This window comes from Chenopodium quinoa, unplaced genomic scaffold (genome assembly GCF_001683475.1).
Source record: "Chenopodium quinoa cultivar QQ74 unplaced genomic scaffold, ASM168347v1, whole genome shotgun sequence".
NCBI classification, from domain to species: Eukaryota; Viridiplantae; Streptophyta; class Magnoliopsida; order Caryophyllales; family Amaranthaceae; genus Chenopodium; species Chenopodium quinoa.
Genome location: NW_018743514.1, coordinates 1,491,990 through 1,512,072, shown reverse-complemented (window position 1 = coordinate 1,512,072; position 20,083 = coordinate 1,491,990). Strand labels below are relative to the sequence as shown.

The following is a 20,083-nucleotide window of genomic DNA, read 5'->3' as shown; positions in this document are numbered from 1 at the left end:
AGGTGTCAAAATCACAATTCACCCGATCCGATTTGAAAAATATACGATTCAGATTTTAACTCGCGTGGACATAATAATTTAGTATGACTCATGTTTAAAAATTAACCCGACTCAATCCGACCAGACTTAACCAAACCCGATCCGAACACCTGAATTGACACATCTAATATTGAATGACATTCTCGATGGTTATATTTTCGTTCTTGTTGAAGTGATGTATTTAAGGCAGTATTATTCATCATTAGAAATTTTGGTAGAAAAAAAAAGGTTGTGTGGGAATCCACAAGATTATCAGTATCAAATGATAAAATTATATATAAATCAACAATTTTTTTTATTAAATATGAGTTCATAGTTATTGATATAATTACGAAAATGTCATGTTGATCGGATGTTTTTGTTGATTTATTTATTGTTTTGCCACCTGATACACGAATATCAACGTGTTAAATTGGGGCTCCCTCAATTTATGTGGTGTATAAAAGTAATTGTTATGAGATTAAATATATATAAAAGTAAGTGTTATGAGAATATATATATATATATATTATATATATATATATATATATATATATATTATATATATATATATATCATATGAGACCACCCGCCTTATGTGAGAACCCTATTTTATGTGAGGACATATTACAACCGTTAGATCAACTACATCCAAGGGTCATAATACAACCCGGTAAAACAAACAAAACAAAACAAATTTATTTCAAAATTTATTTCCTACGTTTTTTCTCTCTCCTCCTTCTTCTTTTTCGCTCATTTTTCTCTCTCCTCCTTCAATTCTACGGTGTTCTACTCTGCTGCTCTCTGTTTTTCATCACAAGTTCTTCAATCTTCATCAATTTTTCGTTAAATGTGAGTCTATTGTTTATACATTTGTTGTTTTTCAATTAATTTTAGGTTACATTCATTGTTTTATTTTCGTTTTGATATTCGTTTAATTTTTTCTGATTTTAGCTCATTAATTTTAACATGCAATGCGTCGATTATGTTTCATTTTGTTATTTTTTGTTGATTTTTAGTTTTATTTCGTTTTCTTGAGTGATTATCCAGTAAATTTTAGTTTTATTTTGCCTGAATTTTGGTTTTACTAAGTGTTCTTGTTTTGGTTTTGTATTTGCGATATTATGTTGTTTTGTTGCGATTTTTGCTTGATTTTGTTGCGATTTTTGCTTGATTTTCGTTTTGCTTTTCGTTTAATTTGTTCTGATTTTAGCTCATTAATTTTAGGTTACTTTGTGTCGATTATCTTTTAGTTTGTTTTTTTTGTTGATTTTAGTTTTTTTTGTTTTTTTTTTTGAGTAATTATCAAGTTATTTTTAGTTTTATTTTCTCTGAATTTAGGTTTTTACAAGTCTTCTTGCTTTGGTTGTGTATTAATTTTAGGTTACTGTGTGTCGATTATCTTTTAGTTTGTTATTACTGTGTGTTTGAGTCATTAGTGACCATGACTCTGTTCAACTGTGTGTCTGAGTGTATATTGACTCAAGGCTGGGGTCCCAAGGGGCAAGGTAGTCAAGGTACTCAAGGCTGCTGATGGTGATATTGTTTGTGCTATTATGGAATTGACCACCTGATAAGTTTGCGTTCTCTTCTTTTGTGTTTTTTGATGCTTAGTTAGTCATTAGTGCTAGGTGCTGGATAACTCTGGGTCTCTGACGAGCTATATACTTTGTCGTATACTCTGGTAGTAACTTTAGTCCTGGCATTCTTTCCTTACCATGAATTCTTACTACAATCTTCTTAATTTCTCAATGATTAATGTTGCCCTATTCCATGCTTTGTGTACTTGGGTCAATGTTTAAGGGTGTCTTCTTTCGTCTGTATATTCCTGTACCTTGCTCTTTGCAGGTTTTTAAACTGGTTCTTTCTGTACCTTGAACGTTTAATGTAATGACTATGCCCAGAACTGAATTTGGGTGGTTTGTTTTATGTAAATAGTGGGAGCGTTGAATGTGTTATATTATCTAACCAGTAAAGTCGATGGTTCCGAGTCTTTTGTAAGGTCCTCCATGATGTGTAATTGCACCTTTATGTCATGTAGTCTACCTAACCTGCTGAATTTTGTTTAATCTCCTGACATTACTGAGCTTTTCTGCTTGAAATATTACATCTCTGTAATACATGTAGCTGTTTATATTTTTATTGCAATCTAGAGCGCTCTATCACTATTCACTAGTTGTTACACTACCTTTCCATCATATTCCTTTCGGGAAAGGACTTTTGGGGCGATATAGGCCGGTGTTCCTACCGTCGATTTTGGTTGAGAATGTAGCACTGCAGACTATTATAATTAACAAAGATTAGTCATGATTAGTAATTGATTATAAACAAAATGATAGATTCAGAGGAGTATCCCTGCCTTAGAGTAGCCAAAGTCGCAGATTTTGAGACGCGATTTTGAACTGCCATCTAAGAGAGTGTTTTTTAAGCTTAAGATCTCTATGACAAATTTGTTGCATTCAGGAAAAAAAAAAGCATTATTAGCCTTGTTTATGTGTATAAAAAGCTTAATTCATTTGAAATTAAGCTTTAATAACAGAACAAAAATCTAATATCATAGAATACATATAATGAAATGCACTCCATAATTACTCATTCTCTCCTGTTTGTTTTGTCATTTATGGTCTTGCAGTAAATGGAATTTACTCATTTAAGTCTACTGATTTTGTTTCGGATGACAAGTGGTTGTAGGGTATTACCACTGCACTTGAGGATAGATTTGGGGTTGGAATGAGGTGGGAGGAATGTAAGATGGGTATGAAGCATGTGAGAGTAGGTTTACTGACTAAATGTAGTTTCTAGGCTGGTTAAAGCAAAAAATTTGCTTGTCACTTAAAGAGCATCTATGTTTGATTGCTCATTTGACAAATGAGCATCTATGTTTTTGCTCATTTGACAAATGAGTATCTATGTTTTTGCTCATTTGTATAAAATTACCAACTAATTATTTACTGTTTTTTTTAATTGTTTTGTATGAGCAGGGAGTCTATTGAAAAGGAGCCTGCTGCCGATGTTGGTTCATCAGGTGCTACTGCCGATGTTGTTTCAGCAAGGCCTGCTGCTAATGTTGGTTCAACAGGGCCTACTGCTGATGTTGGTTTAGCAGGGCCTGCTGCTGATGTTGGTTCATCAGACGTATTAGTTGGTACTAAAGTTAAAGGTAAAAAAGGTTGAAAAAGGATTGAAAGAAAAACAAAAGATTAAGCTGGAGGAGACGAAATCCAGCAACGAAGGGGAAGATTTGAAGTCTCATGTTTATGGGACATTACATAGTCGGATGTCCCCTTCATCCATCGTTCGAGTTATTGAAAAATGTTCAGAAAATCAGTTTGAAAGCTATTAGAGCAATAGGATTCGGGTCTATGGAGTTCTTGAAGGTGACCCAACTGCCTTTGCAGTTGGGTTTATGGTTGGTTCATCACTTTGATGCTAACACATGCTCTTTAAACATTCCAGATTTTGAACCTTTTTGTATCACTGAAGAGCATGTGCATCAAGTACTTGGGCTGCCAATGGGTGGCATAGAAATTGACAAAAATAATTTTTCCAGAGATAAGAGAGTGATTCAGCAATGGAAGAAGCAATTCAAAAGCAACTCACTCTCTATCAAAATAGGGGAGCTGAAAGAGTTTCTGAAAGAGCATAACTCAGATGGTCTTATGTTCAAAAGGAACTTTGTAGTGCTATGCGTTTCTACATTGATGGATGGTAAACTTTTTATTTTTATTTTGCTTATTTTTAGTTATAGTTAGCACTTAGCAGTTGTGTGCTATATATAGCAATTATATTATCTAAGTTGTTGGTCATATATGTATAGAATCAGTTACTTGAAACTATACATCATTAGATAGAGACTGTTGACACTTTCAGAATAAGATATATATATATATATATATATATATATATATTATATATATATATATATGTATGTATGTATGTATTTATTTTTTATTCTATGTATTTATCTTTTGGGCTATCTAAGTAGTTTGTATAATTTGATGGATTATTGTTGTTAGTCAATGATGAGATGGGTGAACAAATTTGGAATAGGATTTGGTACATACTTCATATTAACATACTTGTCAAAAAATTTCAAGTTATATTAAAAATTAATTATATCATCAGGAAAAGGTGGAGAATCAACATCATGGTTTTAAATTTTATAGGAGTTTGCTCATTTTTCAATTTTGTTTGCTTATTTATATTATATTTTGTTCATTTAAATTTCCTTTTGCTCATTTTTCTTTTGTTTTGCTCATTTTTTTGTCAGGGAAACAAAATGTGAATATCAATTCTGGTATTCTCACATTTCTTTCTGATGTTGATAAAATAAAGGACTTGAATTGGTGCAAGTATATCCTTGATTCACTTGTGAAGGCCAAGCTTTTCTGGGAAGAACGTCAAACTGGTTCTTTTTCCTAGGTCTTTACTGTTTCTTATGGTATTACTTTAATTTTTGTTGTTTTTTTAATGTAGTATTTTTTACTTATTTGTTGATTTTTAATTTACTAATTATTTTTCTTACTTGTTTGTAGTTTTTATGTATTAATTGTTATTTGTTTAATTTTAATGTACTAATTTTTTCTATCTTACTTGTTTGTAGTTTTTATACGCTGATCAGTTTGTCATTGAGGAAGTTAGAGCCAAACGAGAAACTCCAGTTCTCAAAGGTTGGATAACCGATATGTTGTCAAGTCGTGAGAAATTGGAAATTTTTAAAGGGAGGCTTGTAGTTTTTGATAAAAAATCAGAAGCTTGTTGGTCCTTTTGGCAGCAAACAACCAAAAATGGTATTTCACTTGTAACCAATACTTAGTTTTTCTATGTCTTTGGCATTGCTTGAAGAATTGAATTGGAACAAATCTTGCTTTTAGGAAAATGATGCAATGTGGTGCTCTTTATAGCACATTAATGGACCTCCTAAATCAGTAAAAAATTATTTGCTCATTTGTCAAATGAGCAATTTTTTTTTGCTCATTTGATACTCTATGTGATTTGGATGAAAATTACACAATTACCTAATTTTTTTTTTTCTTTTTTTTTTTTGTTTTTGCTTGATTTTAGGAACAATCTGATCCAATTCATACAAAAAATGAAGAAATTGAACAAGATTCGAAGAAGGTATTTATATGACTTTTCTGGAAACTTATATTAATTTGCTCATTTTTTGTTTTTGTTTTTTTTTTTCCTAATTTTTGTTATTTTTTTTACTTAATTTGTGAATTTGTATTGTTGTTTTGTGAATTTGGGGATTGCCGTGCGATGAAAGAGTAGGGGGTTAAAAGGTTGGGGGTGTGCGAGTTGTTATGAGGTGAGGGTGACTTTCATGGTGAATATCCTTTGAGTTGTGCATATTAATTGAATCCGATATCATTTTTTTTTTATTTTTTAACTATCAACATATATCTAGTTAATTTAGCCTCTATGATTTTGAAGATTAGGGTATGTTGGGTTGTTCTCTTTACTGAACTCATTGTATAATATCTTGGATTGGACTATTTCTGTTGCTTCTGCTTACTGCTTTGTTTAGTTCATTTATGCTATACTTAGTTAATATCAAGAATTATAGCTATGCCTTGTTTAAATGTCTTTGATTTACCTTTAGCATATAATTTTTAAATTGCTTAAATGCTGAAAATGTCTATTCTTTGGAACTTGAATATGTCATAAGAGGTTTGTGGCTTTGGCATATAACTATGGATGTCCCATACGTAGCTTACCTGTCCTACCCTTGTACCATATTAGTGTCAGACTTCTGCCCAGACCTTGTAAAAATAGTGATTTGTGCCTCCTCACCTAAGCTAACCTATGAAAAGTTGTCTGAATCTACATCATAATTATCAGCCCAATCCCTATCCTCCCTAAGATACATCTTCTGGTTGTATCTTAGGGAGGATAGGGTTAATATCACATTTGTGTACCACATTTCTTTGCTTATTTCACATCTACTTTGCTCATTTCATATTCACTTTGCTCATTTCATATTTTCTCTTTTCATTTATATTAACCTTATTATGTATTTTTTTATTTTTTTTTATTTTTATAGAAATGCCTTATGGAGCTTGCAACAACATCTACAAATCTAGTCTTGGCATACATGGATTTCAGTGAAAAACATGAAACTGCTGTTAAGTATTTTCCAAACAATGAGAAGATTCAAAAGCTGAAGGAAGATGCAATGACTGTTTGTGATGAGCACAAGATGAGCTCTAAAGCTTTGACTGAAGATATTCCTCTCTCATTTAGCCAAGATGAACAGTATTGGCAAGATCTAGCTGTAATTGAAGCTTGTGATAGGTTTTCAAAGATTTCAGGCAATGACAAGCATGCTGAATCTACAATTAATGCTAGGGTTGATCATCTGATTGAATCAGAACCAATTGATGTTACTAAGATTGCTGCTGAATGTGTTCACATAACAAGTGGTATACCTGATGTTGAAGCTCCATCTGTTATCATACAGCCTAAGGTTGCTGAGCATGTGTTTAAAAAACATGGAGAGTCAAGTATGAGATATAGTTTAAGAAGTTAAGTTGCCAAAGGATGTGGAACTCCTTCATTCAGCTTAGGAATCTCTTCTAAAGAAACTAATTCTCAGGAGAAGTCCCCTGGTGTTTAGGGTGAAAATACCCTAAGACACGTGGCCCAATAAAGGCTTGACACGTGTCAATCTTCAAACGGTCTGCAAAGGCCCAATCCCTTTGCAGACACGTGTCCCCTATACCCTAATTGAGGTACAGTTCTCCCTTTCTATAAATAGTAAGGGTAGACCTCATTTATGAGGATACATTAATTGCAACCACAAAAAAAAACCAAACAAAGCCCAAACCTACTGAAACGCTCTCGAACCGAGAAGCTTTTACTGTTCTTATTCCACTTCGAAAAGATACTAACTTAATCTTCGGAGGCGGAACTCCCACCCCCCATCCGGAGTCTCCGTTACTTGTGCAGGTACAGGCGTAAGAAGGAGGTCTGCTAGGTGCAGGTACAGGCGTAAGAAGGAAGTCTGCTAGGAAATTGTAACTCTCCCGAAGGACACATAGAAAACCCCCAAACATCTGGCGCCGTCTGTGGGGAGAGTACTTTCTAGATGACATCTGAGCCTATACTACCTGGTAAAGGCAATCTGCCTACTGGGGAGGTTGAGGTCCATTCGGACCAAGATACAGCCGATAACTATGACTTGGAAGCCTACACTGCTGCGGATGGCTCTTTGAGGACCAAGAACACCCGTTCCAAAGATAAGAGAGAACGGGAAGGGAACCAGGCGGCTCCTAGCAAGCCAACTAGGGGGCCGCTTGGGTTAACCTCTACCGCTGGAGACTCCCCAGTCTCCAGAAATGAGCTCATGAATATGATGATGAGCTTCAAAGGAGAGATCAAAGGCCTTCTGGACTACACAGCCGGCCCCCGTAAGGGTCAGGCGGAAGAAAGGCGTCACGGTAAAAAGACAGCCAAAACAGTAAAGGGTAGAGCATCTACCCCACATCCGAAGTCAGACATGCCAGCTAGGCTCTTTGATTTCTCAAAGATGCACACTCCTATAGATGGAGTCAGAAAGCCCGTCCGGCACATTCAGCCGGATGGAACCAAGAAAGTCTATTCTGATGCCCGGACGCTCATCCAAGATAAAAAGACTCAGCGATCCGAGTCGGCATCAACATCGACCTTTCGAGACAGCTTCAATGCCACCTCAGGAAGGCACTCGAGAACAAACAATGACAGCCGGACGAGCGAGGTTTCCGCTCGATCCGGCCCCCATATGATCCAACCGGCAGTGCATGGAACACCGTATACGCCCTTTGGATCCCCCTATGCACAGGCAGGTATTTTCGGGGGGCAGCATCAGTCGCCCGTCCAGCCTATGGACTGGCAGCTCCGGCTGCTCAACCTTGGGGAACAGCCAACGACGTTCTCTAGAGAAATCACCGAGATGACCCAGCCGTCTAAAATCAAAAAACGTGTTGGTAGGCGCCTACGACGGTACCACCAACCCGGAAGATCACCTTATGGCATACACCAACCTGATGTATTTGCAGGGTTTGGATGATGCCGCATGGTGCCGGTGCTTCCCGGCTACGTTGAAAGGGATTGCTCAACGTTGGTTTGGTAACCTCCCAGCCGGATGCATCAATAATTTCAGGACCTTGGCCTACTGGTTTACGTCCAACTTTTCTATGAACATCCCTGCCAAGAAAACAAGCCTTGATCTAGGGGCAATACAACAGGGAGACAAAGAGGGGCTCCGGTCATATGTCAGGCGGTTTAACCTGATGAGGATCCAAATCCATGGATTGTCTGATGACGTTGCCTATACTGATTTCTTCAAAGGCTTAAAAGATGGATCAACTTTTAAGTTTGACTTGGTTAGGAAGAGGGTCTCCACTCTTCACGAGGCACTCATGAAGGCGGAGGCCTACATTCAGGCAGTGGAATTGTGTGCTGTTAAACTTCCAACGGATTACAAAAGATCCGATAAAAAAGAGAATCGGCCTACCCAGTCGGCCAAAAAGGAAGACAAGAGAAAGGGGTATGGGCGGCAGACTCATCCGGACAACCTTTCCAGAAAAGGAAGAGGTCGGATCCGTATGTGCCAAAGTACTAGTTCAACAAGGACTGTGCCTCCATTCTCAACGAAGTAAAGGACCGGTTGAATCTTGAAAAACCGAGAGAGATAGGGGCGAGGTCAGGCGGCCTCATGATGACCCCATAGTCATCGAGTGCAAAATCGCCAATCAAAGAGTTGGCCGGATCTTGATTGATACCGGGAGCTCATCCGACCTCATCAGCTACCGGTGCTTGGAGAAACTCAAGTATAAGCCCAGTAGCATGCTTCCGGCCTCATACCCTCTTGTAGGTTTTGGGGGAGGAGTAGTACATCCGGTGGCATGATTGATCTACCCATCCGGTTCGGAGAGAAGGGTAAGGGCCGGCATATGGTTGTCAAGTTTCTTGTTGTAGAAGAGCTGACTGCCTACAATCTGATTATTGGCCGTCCAACCCTTAACCTCTCAAAGGCAGTCATCATCCCATCTCTAATGTTGATAAAGTTTGAAAGGGATGATGGCACAGTCGGTTCCTTGAGTGGGGACCAAAAGATGGCGAGAGAGTGTTACCTCTCGGACATCAAACCAACGCTTGACACAGGCGGTCAAGAGAAAGAAATTGTTGAACTTGACGACTGTGATCAAAGCTTACCGGCTACAAAGCCAGCCGGTAAAAAGAGGAAGGCGGACCAACTGGCGCCTGTGAAGGAGAAACAATAGCAATCACTGTCCGGGGAGAGGACAAACGTCCTTCGCCCTCAGCCGGCAGGAGAAATAATTGATGTTGTCCTTGAAGACAGTCGGCCAGACAGAACCGTCAAGGTTGGAACGGCTGTGTTTGAAAGTTTGGGATCAGGTTTGCTCCTTTTTCTGAAGGAGTTCAAAGATGTGTTTGCCTTTGAAGTAGAAGAGATGCCGGGTGTAAGTCCGGATCTTGCTGTACATAGACTCGCTGTGGATCCTAAGAAGAAGCCGGTCAGGCAAAAGAAACGGAACCATGGCGAGGAAAGGTCCCAGGCGGCAGCAACCGAGGTCAAGAAACTCTTGGATGCTGGATTCATCCGGCAATGTTACTACCCGGATTGGGTAGCCAATGTCGTCCTTGTGAAAAAGCCGAATGGAACCTGGCGGATGTGTGTAGATTACACGGACCTCAACAGGGCTTGTCCAAAGGATAGCTACCCGCTTCCAAAGATAGATCATTTTGTAGACTCTATAGCCGGCCATGCCCTGATGAGTTTCATGGACGCCTATTCCGGCTTCCATCAGATACCCTTGTGGAAGAAAGACCAAGAGAAGACGGCTTTCGTCACAGATCAAGGGCTATATTGCTACAAGGTGATGCCGTTTGGGTTGAAGAATGCGCCTGCTACTTTCCAGCGAATGATGAACTCGGTCTTTTATGATCAGATTGGAAGGAACGTGGAGGTGTACATTGATGACATGATTGTCAAATCAAAGCTGCAGGCGAATCATCTAGCCGACCTCCGAGAAACTCTCACCACCCTCAGACGGCATAAAGTCATGTTAAATCCTAAAAAATGCGTCTTTGGAGTTGAGTCCGGGAAGTTTCTTGGATTTTTGATTGATCAGAGGGGCATAGAAGCCAATCCGGACAAAGTACAGGCGGTGATTGACATGCAGTCGCCACGTACCGTCAGGGAGGCTCAAAAGCTTACCGGTTGCCTGGCGGCACTGGGGAGATTCCTCAGCCGGTCAGGTGACAAGTGCCTGTATTTCTTTCAAGCAATCAAAAAGAGGTCAAGGTTTGAATGGGGTGAAGAGGCTGAGGCGGCATTTCAACGGCTGAAGCAACACCTGCATTCTTTGCCAAGATTGGTGAGTCCCCTACCCCAGGAGGCTCTCTACATGTACTTGGCCGTCTCGGATCACTCCTTGAGCGCCGTCCTCCTTGTTGAGAGAGACGGTAATCAGCTCCCGGTATACTTTATAAGCCATGTCCTCCGGAATGCTGAACTTCGTTATCCCATGATCGAAAAATTCGGTCTGGCTTTGTTCAAAGCAGTCAAGCGGCTGAAACCGTATTTTTTAGCACATCCGGTGACCGTTTACACTGATCAGCCGCTCAAAAGGCCTATGACCACTTTAGAGTCATCCGGAAGAATGATTAAATGGGCTGTGGAAATCCAAAGCTTAGAAATCACTTTCGAACCCAGGCGAGCAGTGAAGGGTCAGGCGTTTGCCGACTTCATTGTTGAAATGACAAGGCCAATACAGCCGGATAAAACTGATGAAGTTTGGAGGGTTTATGTAGACGGGAGCTCTACGCTGAATGGTTGCGGAGCGGGTGTAATTATTCACTCTCCGGAGGGGGACAAATACGAGTACGCTCTACGATTCAAGTTTCAAGCTTCGAATAATGAAGCTGAATACGAGGCCCTGCTAGCCGGTATCCGCATGTGTAAGGCGGTCGGGGCAAGGAAAGTTGATGCCTGCTCAGATTCCCAACTCATCGTTAGCCAGTACAACGGTGACTACGAGGCCACCCACCCGGTGATGATTATGTATCTGCAGGCGGTCAAAGAGGAGGCTGGGGCATTTGATGAATTCAACCTAAGTCAAGTACCCAGATCCGAGAATAATCAGGCGGATGCACTATCCAAACTTGCATCCTCCGCCACATGTGATACGCCTAGATCAGTCTTCTGGGAAGTCATGGAAAAGAAAAGCATTGAACATGACCCCATTGGATTTCTAGATCGAAGCTCCACATGGATGGACCCCATCCGGAATTACTTGGAAGACGGCACTCTACCGGAAACCTCATCCGAAGCAGCTGCTCTTAAAAGACGAGCATTAAGCTTCGCAATGCACAAGGGTGAACTGTTTCGGAAGGGTTACTTGCAGCCGCTATTCAAGTGTGTTACCCCAGAACGGGGCAAGGAAATACTGGAAGATCTCCACGCCGGCTTCTGTGGATCTCACATTGGCGGGAGGACCCTCGCCAAAAGAACCCGGCGCCAAGGATACTTTTGGCCTACACTAGAGGCGGATGCATTAGATCTGGTGAAAAGATGCGACAAGTGCCAGAGGTTCGGCCGGCTGATAAGGCAGCCGGCAACTGATATGACAGCTATTCACAGCCCAATTCCCTTTGCAAAATGGGCATGGATATTTTGGGGCCATACACTCCTGCCCCAGGCGGCAGAAGATACATTTTAGTGGCTGTTGATTACTTCACCAAGTGGGTTGAGGCCGAGGCGGTAAAGGGCATCAAAACTAAGGATGTCATCTCCTTCATTTGGAGAAATGTCATCACCCGGTTCGGTGTACCAATGTCAATGGTCTTTGACAATGGCCCCCAGTTCGAAACGCCTGTCCTAAAGACTTGGTTGCAAGACCAAGGGATTTCCTACTACTTTGCATCCGTTGGCCGTCCGCAAGCAAACGGTCAAGTTGAAGCTTTCAACAAGCTCATCTCAGGCGGCATAAAGAAAAAGATCGAGAAGGCAGGCGGGCTTTGGGCAGAAGAGTTAACTCACGTTCTTTGGTCCATCAGAACTACTGAGAAGGGGTCAACCGGTGAAACTCCATTCCTTATGGCATATGGCACAGAGGCGGTGCTTCCCATTGAATTATATGAGCCAACACTTTGAATTATGTTGTATGATGAAGAGGCAAATTGGGAAGCCATGCGCCTGTCTCTGGATACTCTTCCAGAAAGAAGGGGCAACGCCGCCTTGCGTCATGAAATCTACCGCCTTCGAATGACGAGGGCCTACAACAAAAAGGTGCTTAAACGCCCCCTCAAAGTTGGAGATTTTGTATTACGGAAGCTTGAAGCAACCGGTAGGGCATACGAACAAGGGAAACTAACCCCAAATTGGGAGGGACCCTACCGGATTTTTGAAGAAGTTAGAAACGGCACATACCGCCTGGAAACCCCAGACGGAATGCGGCTGCCTCGTACCTGGAATGTAGATAACTTGAAAAAGTACTACTTCTAAGGATTGAAATGTGAAAGCATATAATTTCCATTCATACAATTGTATTTGCACCTGTCTAGTGCAAGAACACAGACGGAAGAACACTTGTTAAAACCACTGCTCCAAAAAGAGCAGTCATCCGGTGACACCCATCCGGGTGAATCACTGAAGAGAACAGCTCCCTTCTGGGTGGAACATTGTTCTAGCGATCCCATAACTCAAACGACGTTTGTCTAAAACGATTTGCAGCCGTTAGAAATGATCCTTTGCATCTAGCATTCATCCGGCAAGGACCCAAAAGAGGTCCATCCGGAAAAATGAAATTCCTAATGGGCCACCGTAACCACCTAAAAGGTTTAACATCCCATCCTATATATAATTGTACCAGACGGGGCAAGGTTAGGTCAGTCACTGACCCCCCATCCGGTTTCCATGAAACGACTGCCTGTGTACTGTTGGGGTAAACAGGTAGCCATTTCAGGGGCATATTGTGGTATCTCTTCTTCATCCGGCATATATAGAACGGCTGAAATACTTGTAAAAATGCATATAAAAAAAAATTGCAAATAATAGATAGAAAAACCGACTGTGTCGGTTAATAGATTAATTGAAATGTTAGCCGGACCCCTGTCCGGGAAAGATACATCGAAAATATACGGCACGCAGGCCGATAAAAAAAGAGTATCAATCTTGCTGTTGCTCTTGTTGCTGAGGCTGCTCCAACCCTTGAGCTTGCCCAACCTGAGTCTCAGCCGTCTGCTCTTGCAGCTGCTTCGGCTGGTTTCCCATTGGCACCCCATCCGGCTCTGACCCTAACCCCTTCTCAGCCCACTCGTCGAAAGGAGGAGGGGCAGGAGTGCCGAGTACTCGAGCTTCATAAACTTCAGAAGCATACAAGTAACGGAGGTTGAAATAGTCAAAGTCAGAGTCCGGATGGATGAGGTCCCAAGCCAGCTTCATGCGCTCCTCGCAGTCGGCTTCATTCTCTGTAATCAGGCGGCTGAGTTCCTCGTTCAGCTCCTTTTTGTGGGCCGCCTGAATATTAGTGAGTTGAACAGTCAGCTCGCTGTTCTTCTGGCGGAGGTTGGCATTTTCCTTGTCAGCTCCTTCCAGAGCTCTGAGATCAGCCTGGAGGTCCTTGACCTTGAGCTCAAGTTCATCAACTTTCTTCTTGGCCTCATCCCCAGCCAGCACAGCCTCTTTCAGTAATTCCTCCTGTTGCAACTCTCTCTCTTTAGTTGCCAAATCATATTTAATACTGTGAAATTGACTAACGTCAATTAGGTCAAGGGCACGCTTCTGAGCGTCTCTTACCTCCTCTTGCTTTTTACACAAGGGGACTCGGAGCCCGTCCACTCTCAGCATCACCTATGGTACCAACCGGAAAAGGAGTTAGAACTAATGATGATAATTACTACTCATCCGGCAAAAGCAGAGCTTGAGACAAGCATAGGGCATTCGGGTTATTTACCTCAGCAAGAAGAGAGTTGATGCGATCCAGGTTAACCTGGTGTACAGCCGGCACCGCCTCCTTTTCAGAACGGGTCAGAGTCTTGACCATTCTCTTAGCGTATTGGTTGTAGTCAGGTCGGCTGGTAGAGTCATCTGCAAAGGAAGGGTTATCTGTCAGATACTGGGCATAGGCGCCGCCTATATTCATGCGGCTGCCAGAGGAGCCCCCAGACTGGCTTGCTTGAGTTTTGACTCTCATATGCCCAAGCGGCCAGGGGGGGTCAAAGGCAGAGGTTTTACCTTGTTCAGGCTGTGGGGTGCCATCCCCCCCCAGCCGCATCTGAGCAAGATCCCATCCGGGTCTGGCCCGCCGAAGCACTCGGCGTTAGCTGCAGGCTCTTCCCTGCAGTGGTTGGCCTGGCAGGGTCAGACGTCCTCTTTGCAGGACTAGCTGCCAAAGGTGGACCCGGCAGCCTTGGAGCTTTTGAAGCCGGCTGGGGTATCACACCAGCCGGTCTTTTGTGCATGCTTGCTAGTGATTTTGGCATGCCTTGGGTTCCACCCTGAAAATAGTCAAAACAAAGCAATCAGTTAGAAACAAAGGCAGATCATATGTCATCCGGTAAGAAATGGAAGAGGTTTTACTCCATTCTTGGCGGCCAGTGCCGCCTTCTTCTCTTCGATTTGCTTCTTTCTCAGCTCAATAGCTGAGAAGGCAGGTGTCTTTTCAGGAGGCACCATTCTTTTAGCTTTACCTGCAAAAAAGGGAAATTCGAGTTAGAGCGTGTACGCATAATCAGGCGTCAGAATACCGGATGGGTTAATGAACCTACTCTTTTTAAACATTGAACTTAGATTGCAAAGGGACAAGAAGGACTCGTCCCTGAACCATTCCGGGAGGGGTACCCAGAACTTTGGGATGATGATTTCACTACCGTCCTCCATCAGATGGGTCGTTTTGAGGAAGAGACCCGTCTCCATTATTTGGTCCCAGGCCTCAGACGGCACTTTCGGGAGCGCGCATTTTTTGCCCAGCAATGCCGGGTGCTTATTATACCGCCGCAGCCGGTGATTTAGGGAAGTGGAAGGAGAAGAGACGACATAAAATTTGCTCTTCCAGTTGGTCCACTTTGATGGCTTCTCCAAAGTCATCATGTATTCTTGGTTGGTGGTAAGGGTGTACCAGGCATTCCACCCACCCGGAGCCCGGCTGAGGTAATGCATGTGTGCAAAAGCCTCCCAACTGGGGTTCACCTCCTGCAGCTCACATGCGGCAATGTACCCCAAAATATTGACCCAAGAGTTAGGAGTCAATTGCCATACGCCCAAGTCATACCCCAACAATATGTCCTTGATGCAGGGGTGAAGGGGGAACCGGAGGCCTGCTTTGAATGCCGCCTCATAACAGCCGAAAAAATCATCGGCATGGTCCAAGTCGTCCGTCCATACGACGGCTGCATTAACAGGCGGGACTCTTATTTCCCAGTCCTTCCCAACTGGTTTCCTTTTAAAAAGAAAGGCAGGAAGGGTTGCAGTAAGGGTGACCACGTCTCTTGCAGACATGGTCATGTCAGTCGGATCTCCCTTAGCCGGCCATTTGTAGGCCTCTTCAACAATAGGCTCAGCCTCCTGTGCAGGGGCTTCAGATTCGGACCCAGACCCTTCTCCAGCAGATTCATCGCCGGATCCTTCGGCATTAGAATCAGAGTCTTCTAATATGCTGTCACCCGGTGTGCTCGGACCACTCGGGGAATCTTGACGAGTCCCCAGGGTTTCTTCCAAAGGAATTTCACCAGACGGTCCTGCCGTCTGGTCCTCGTTTCTGGGATCAGCCGGATCTTCGGCTGCGTCGTCGGATTTGTAATCCGGGTCAACTGCCGTCCATCTTATCCGAGCCATTCTGTCCTGCACATGAACAGAGACGGTCGGATTCGAGGTAGGTGAAGGTTCGCCCAAATACCCCCAGACGGCAGTCCCAGTCCTAGACTCAGCCGTGCCTGGTGACCGCCTGACAGCAGTCGTAAACTGTGCCGAGTGTATAATTGAAGGGTCCATATCCTATCTATGCAACCGGAAAATTAACAAAAAGAATTGAAAAAGGGTGCAGACGGTACCTTTGGAGGTTGGAATTTGCTGAGATGGTGGCTTGAAACCTACACAGGCGGAAATCTCCGAATGTGTTTGAAGCTGATAAAGAAAAATAGATCAGACATGTTTAATTGGAAGCTCATTTAAAAGCCCCCCAAGCGGTGGAGTCCCGGATGAGGGATAGCAGAGATGGGCTGGAAATTGTTCAAACGACCCCTATACGGTTAAAAGCCGGATGGGGGCTATTTGTATGTTTGAGAAAAAGCTAAAGGCTGCTCAAACAACCCCCATACGGTTAGACGCCGGATGGGGGCAATTTAAACAACGTTTGAGAAAAAGCCGAGGCTGCTCAAACGACCCCCATACGGTTAAAAGCCGGATGGGGGCAATTTGAAACAAAGTTTGAGCCAAGGAATCTCAAACGACCCCCATACGGTTAAAAGCCGGATGGGGGCTATTTGTATGTTTGAGAAAAAGCTAAAGGCTGCTCAAACAACCCCCATACGGTTAGACGCCGGATGGGGGCAATTTAAACAACGTTTGAGAAAAAGCCGAGGCTGCTCAAACGACCCCCATACGGTTAAAAGCCGGATGGGGGCAATTTGAAACAAAGTTTGAGCCAAGGAATCTCAAACGACCCCCATACGGGTAAAAGCCGGATGGGGGCTATTTGTATGTTTGAGAAAAAGCTAAAGGCTGCTCAAACAACCCCCATACGGTTAGACGCCGGATGGGGGCAATTTAAACAACGTTTGAGAAAAAGCCAAGGCTGCTCAAACGACCCCCATACGGTTAAAAGCCGGATGGGGGCAATTTGAAACAAAGTGTGAGCCAGGGCTGCTCAAACGACCCCCATACGGTTAAATGCCGGATGGGGGCAATTTGAATGATGTTTGAGAAAAAGCCAAGGCTGCTCAAACTACCCCCATACGGTTAAATGCCGGATGGGGGCAATTTGAATGATGTTTGAGAAAAAGCCAAGGCTGCTCAAACTACCCCCATACGGTTAAATGCCGGATGGGGGCAATTTGAAAGATGTTTGAAAGCAAAGGTTGATCAAACCACCCCCATACGGCTAAAGGCCAGATGGGGTTACTTGTGACTAGTCTGAATAAAAACAAAGTTGGCTCAAAGGGGTCCCATGCGGCACAATGCCGGATGGGTGTATATTAAACATCCCAGACGGCAAAACGCCGGATGAGGGGGATTTTTGGACTTGCCCCAAGCCAGCCCCATGCGGCAAAATGACGGATGAGGGCATATTACAACTAGGGAAATATTTCAAAAACCACACGGGAAATCCCGGATGAGGTAGGGGTAATTCAGAAATTTTTGGACAAAATATACCCAGGCGGCAAAATGCCGAGTGAGGTCCTTAATCTAGGGGCAAAAAGAGGGAGAATGCAGACGGTACCTTGCTAAATCCGTACTCAGCCGGAAGGCAGATGTCAAGTACTTGCGAAAACCGGATGCTCGAAAGTCATGAAAGAAGCAGCCGGTATCAGAGCTTCTCAGGAAATTTTTGAAAATAAAAAGTGCGGAGGAAAGAGGTAGCCACCCTACTTATAGAAAGAGGCAGAAGGCGAACAGTCACCTTCTGCACGAAAATTTGAAATTCAAAAAAAAAAAAAAAAAAAAAAAAAAAGAAGAGGGGGGAAGCAGACGAACCGTCACTTACCCCATGCACCCTACGTCTGTCACAGATGACACGTGAGCTTGCCACATCTCACCTGTGAGGGGCAGATGTTTAGGGTGAAAATACCCTAAGACACGTGGCCCAATAAAGGCTTGACACGTGTCAATCTTCAAACGGTCTGCAAAGGCCCAATCCCTTTGCAGACACGTGTCCCCTATACCCTAATTGAGGTACAGTTCTCCCTTTCTATAAATAGTAAGGGTAGACCTCATTTATGAGGATACATTAATTGCAACCACAAAAAAAAAAAAAACCAAACAAAGCCCAAACCTACTGAAACGCTCTCGAACCGAGAAGCTTTTACTGTTCTTATTCCACTTAGAAAAGATACTAACTTAATCTTCGGAGGCGGAACTCCCACCCCCCATCCGGAGTCTCCGTTACTTGTGCAGGTACAGGCGTAAGAAGGAGGTCTGCTAGGTGCAGGTACAGGCGTAAGAAGGAAGTTTGCTAGGAAATTGTAACTCTCCCGAAGGACACATAGAAAACCCCCAAACACCTGGCATTGCACCTACTGATGAACGTGTAGTTGCTCCTGTCAGTGCACAAGTTGGTGCTTCTAAATCAGTTGTTGCTGCTGTTGCCGATGATGTTGATGCTGTGAATGCTCAAGAAGATCCAATTGCGCTTAAGAGAAAAGGAGATGCTGAAAATGAGAGTTGTATTCCAAAGAAGCGTAAAGTGCAACCATCGTTGCAGATAAGATCTCCTTTTAAGTCTCAGGTTATCAACATATATACACCATTAACAGCAGTTCAGAAAGGTGTTATGGATTCATTTTTTCATGAGAAGAAAAATCGTTTGTAAGTATTTATTCAATTTTTTCGGTTCTGGAAATTTTGGCAACTGACTTTATTTTTCTTTCTTATAACAAGTCTAGCTCTATATTCTCACTTTACATATCTACGATTGAAATTATTTTAACTTCCCTAAATCTTATATGTAGTGATGCAGGGTTTTTATGCGAGGGTGAGCTTGATACTGAAGTAATGCTATTTCAACTTGAAATGCTAAAAACTCAGAGCAAAATTCATGGTGATATCATTAATGCATGGTCTACTGTTCTGAATTTTAATGAGCAATATAGAGATATCAATTCTACTGGACGTTTCTTTTTCGGTCTTAATGCAATTGTAAGTTCAACTCGTTCATTTTATTTTGTTCATGTTCACTTTGCTCATTTCATATAATTTTTTTATATTTGAATGTAGATGTTGTTTTGTATTTGCAAAAACTATTATTAGTTCTTTGCTCATTTGTCAAATGAGCAAACTATTCAATGCTCATTTGTCAAATATTCTTGCTTATTTGTCAAATGAGCAAAAAATAAATACTGAACTAATTTAAGTCTCTTATTGGATACTAAATAACATAAAATCCTTTGATAAAATATTTGAAATACAGAACTAATTTAAGAAATTTACCTATTATAGTTATCTTCAAGGCATAATCATGCCATGGTTGTTTGTTTGCACTTTGTAGTGTATTGTCTTGCGTTTGCTCATTTATCAAATGAGCAATTAATTTTTGCTCATTTGTCAAATGAGCAATTAATTTTGATAACAATATAAATTCTGACTTCCTTTGTTAAAAAAGTAGCCGATTTAAGAAATTGATCAATGTCCCTAGCAAATAGAAACAACTGATGTGTTATGAACTTCTAATAAAAATTTGGGAAATTCCCATTGATAGCGTTGTATTTTACACTTTTCCCATCGCTAGCATTAAAGTTTTAAAAAATCCCAAAAGTAACTATATACTTTAAGAATTGTCTTAAACATAACGTTAGTAGCTAACTAGTAGTTAAAGGGCCATTAGTTTCTATTATTTCACTAACCAAGGTTAATTATTAGAGAATAGTTGATCAATCAGGTCTGAATTTTACAATGCAACGTATTTTGGTCAACTGTGTGTCTGAGTGTATATTGACTCAAGGTTGGGGTCCCAAGGGGCAAGGTAGTCAAGGTACTCAAGGTTGTTGATGGTGATATTGTTTGTGCTATTATGGAATTGACCACCTGATAAGTTTGCGTTCTCTTCTTTTGTGTTTTTTGTGCTTAGTTAGTCATTAGTGCTGGGTGCTGGATAACTCTGGGTCTCTGACGAGCTATATACTTTGTCGTATACTCTGGTAGTAACTTTAGTCCTGACATTCTTTCCTTACCATGAATTCTTACTACAATCTTCTTAATTTCTCAATGATTAATGTTGCTCTATTCCTCCAAGGAACACATCTCTGAAATACGCCGAAATCCACTTGTTCCATATCTTGTACATATAACCTAACCTCTCATGTTCTTCCAAGTGGTATTCAACCATCACCTTGTTCCACCTTT

At 42.1% G+C, this 20,083-nt stretch overlaps 1 protein-coding gene across 1 annotated transcript; it reads left to right on the top strand.

The window, feature by feature from the left end:
• Positions 1 to 4,765: 4,765 nt before the first annotated feature.
• LOC110739909 lies at positions 4,766 to 19,769 on the top strand. The gene is made up of 6 exons (XM_021920391.1): positions 4,766 to 4,808; positions 5,083 to 5,139; positions 6,065 to 6,524; positions 18,277 to 18,550; positions 18,694 to 18,880; positions 19,683 to 19,769. The coding sequence occupies exons 1-6, from the start codon at positions 4,806 to 4,808 to the stop codon at positions 19,767 to 19,769; spliced, it is 1,068 nt and encodes a 355-aa protein (XP_021776083.1). The 5' UTR covers positions 4,766 to 4,805.
• The last annotated feature ends 314 nt before the right edge of the window (positions 19,770 to 20,083 follow it).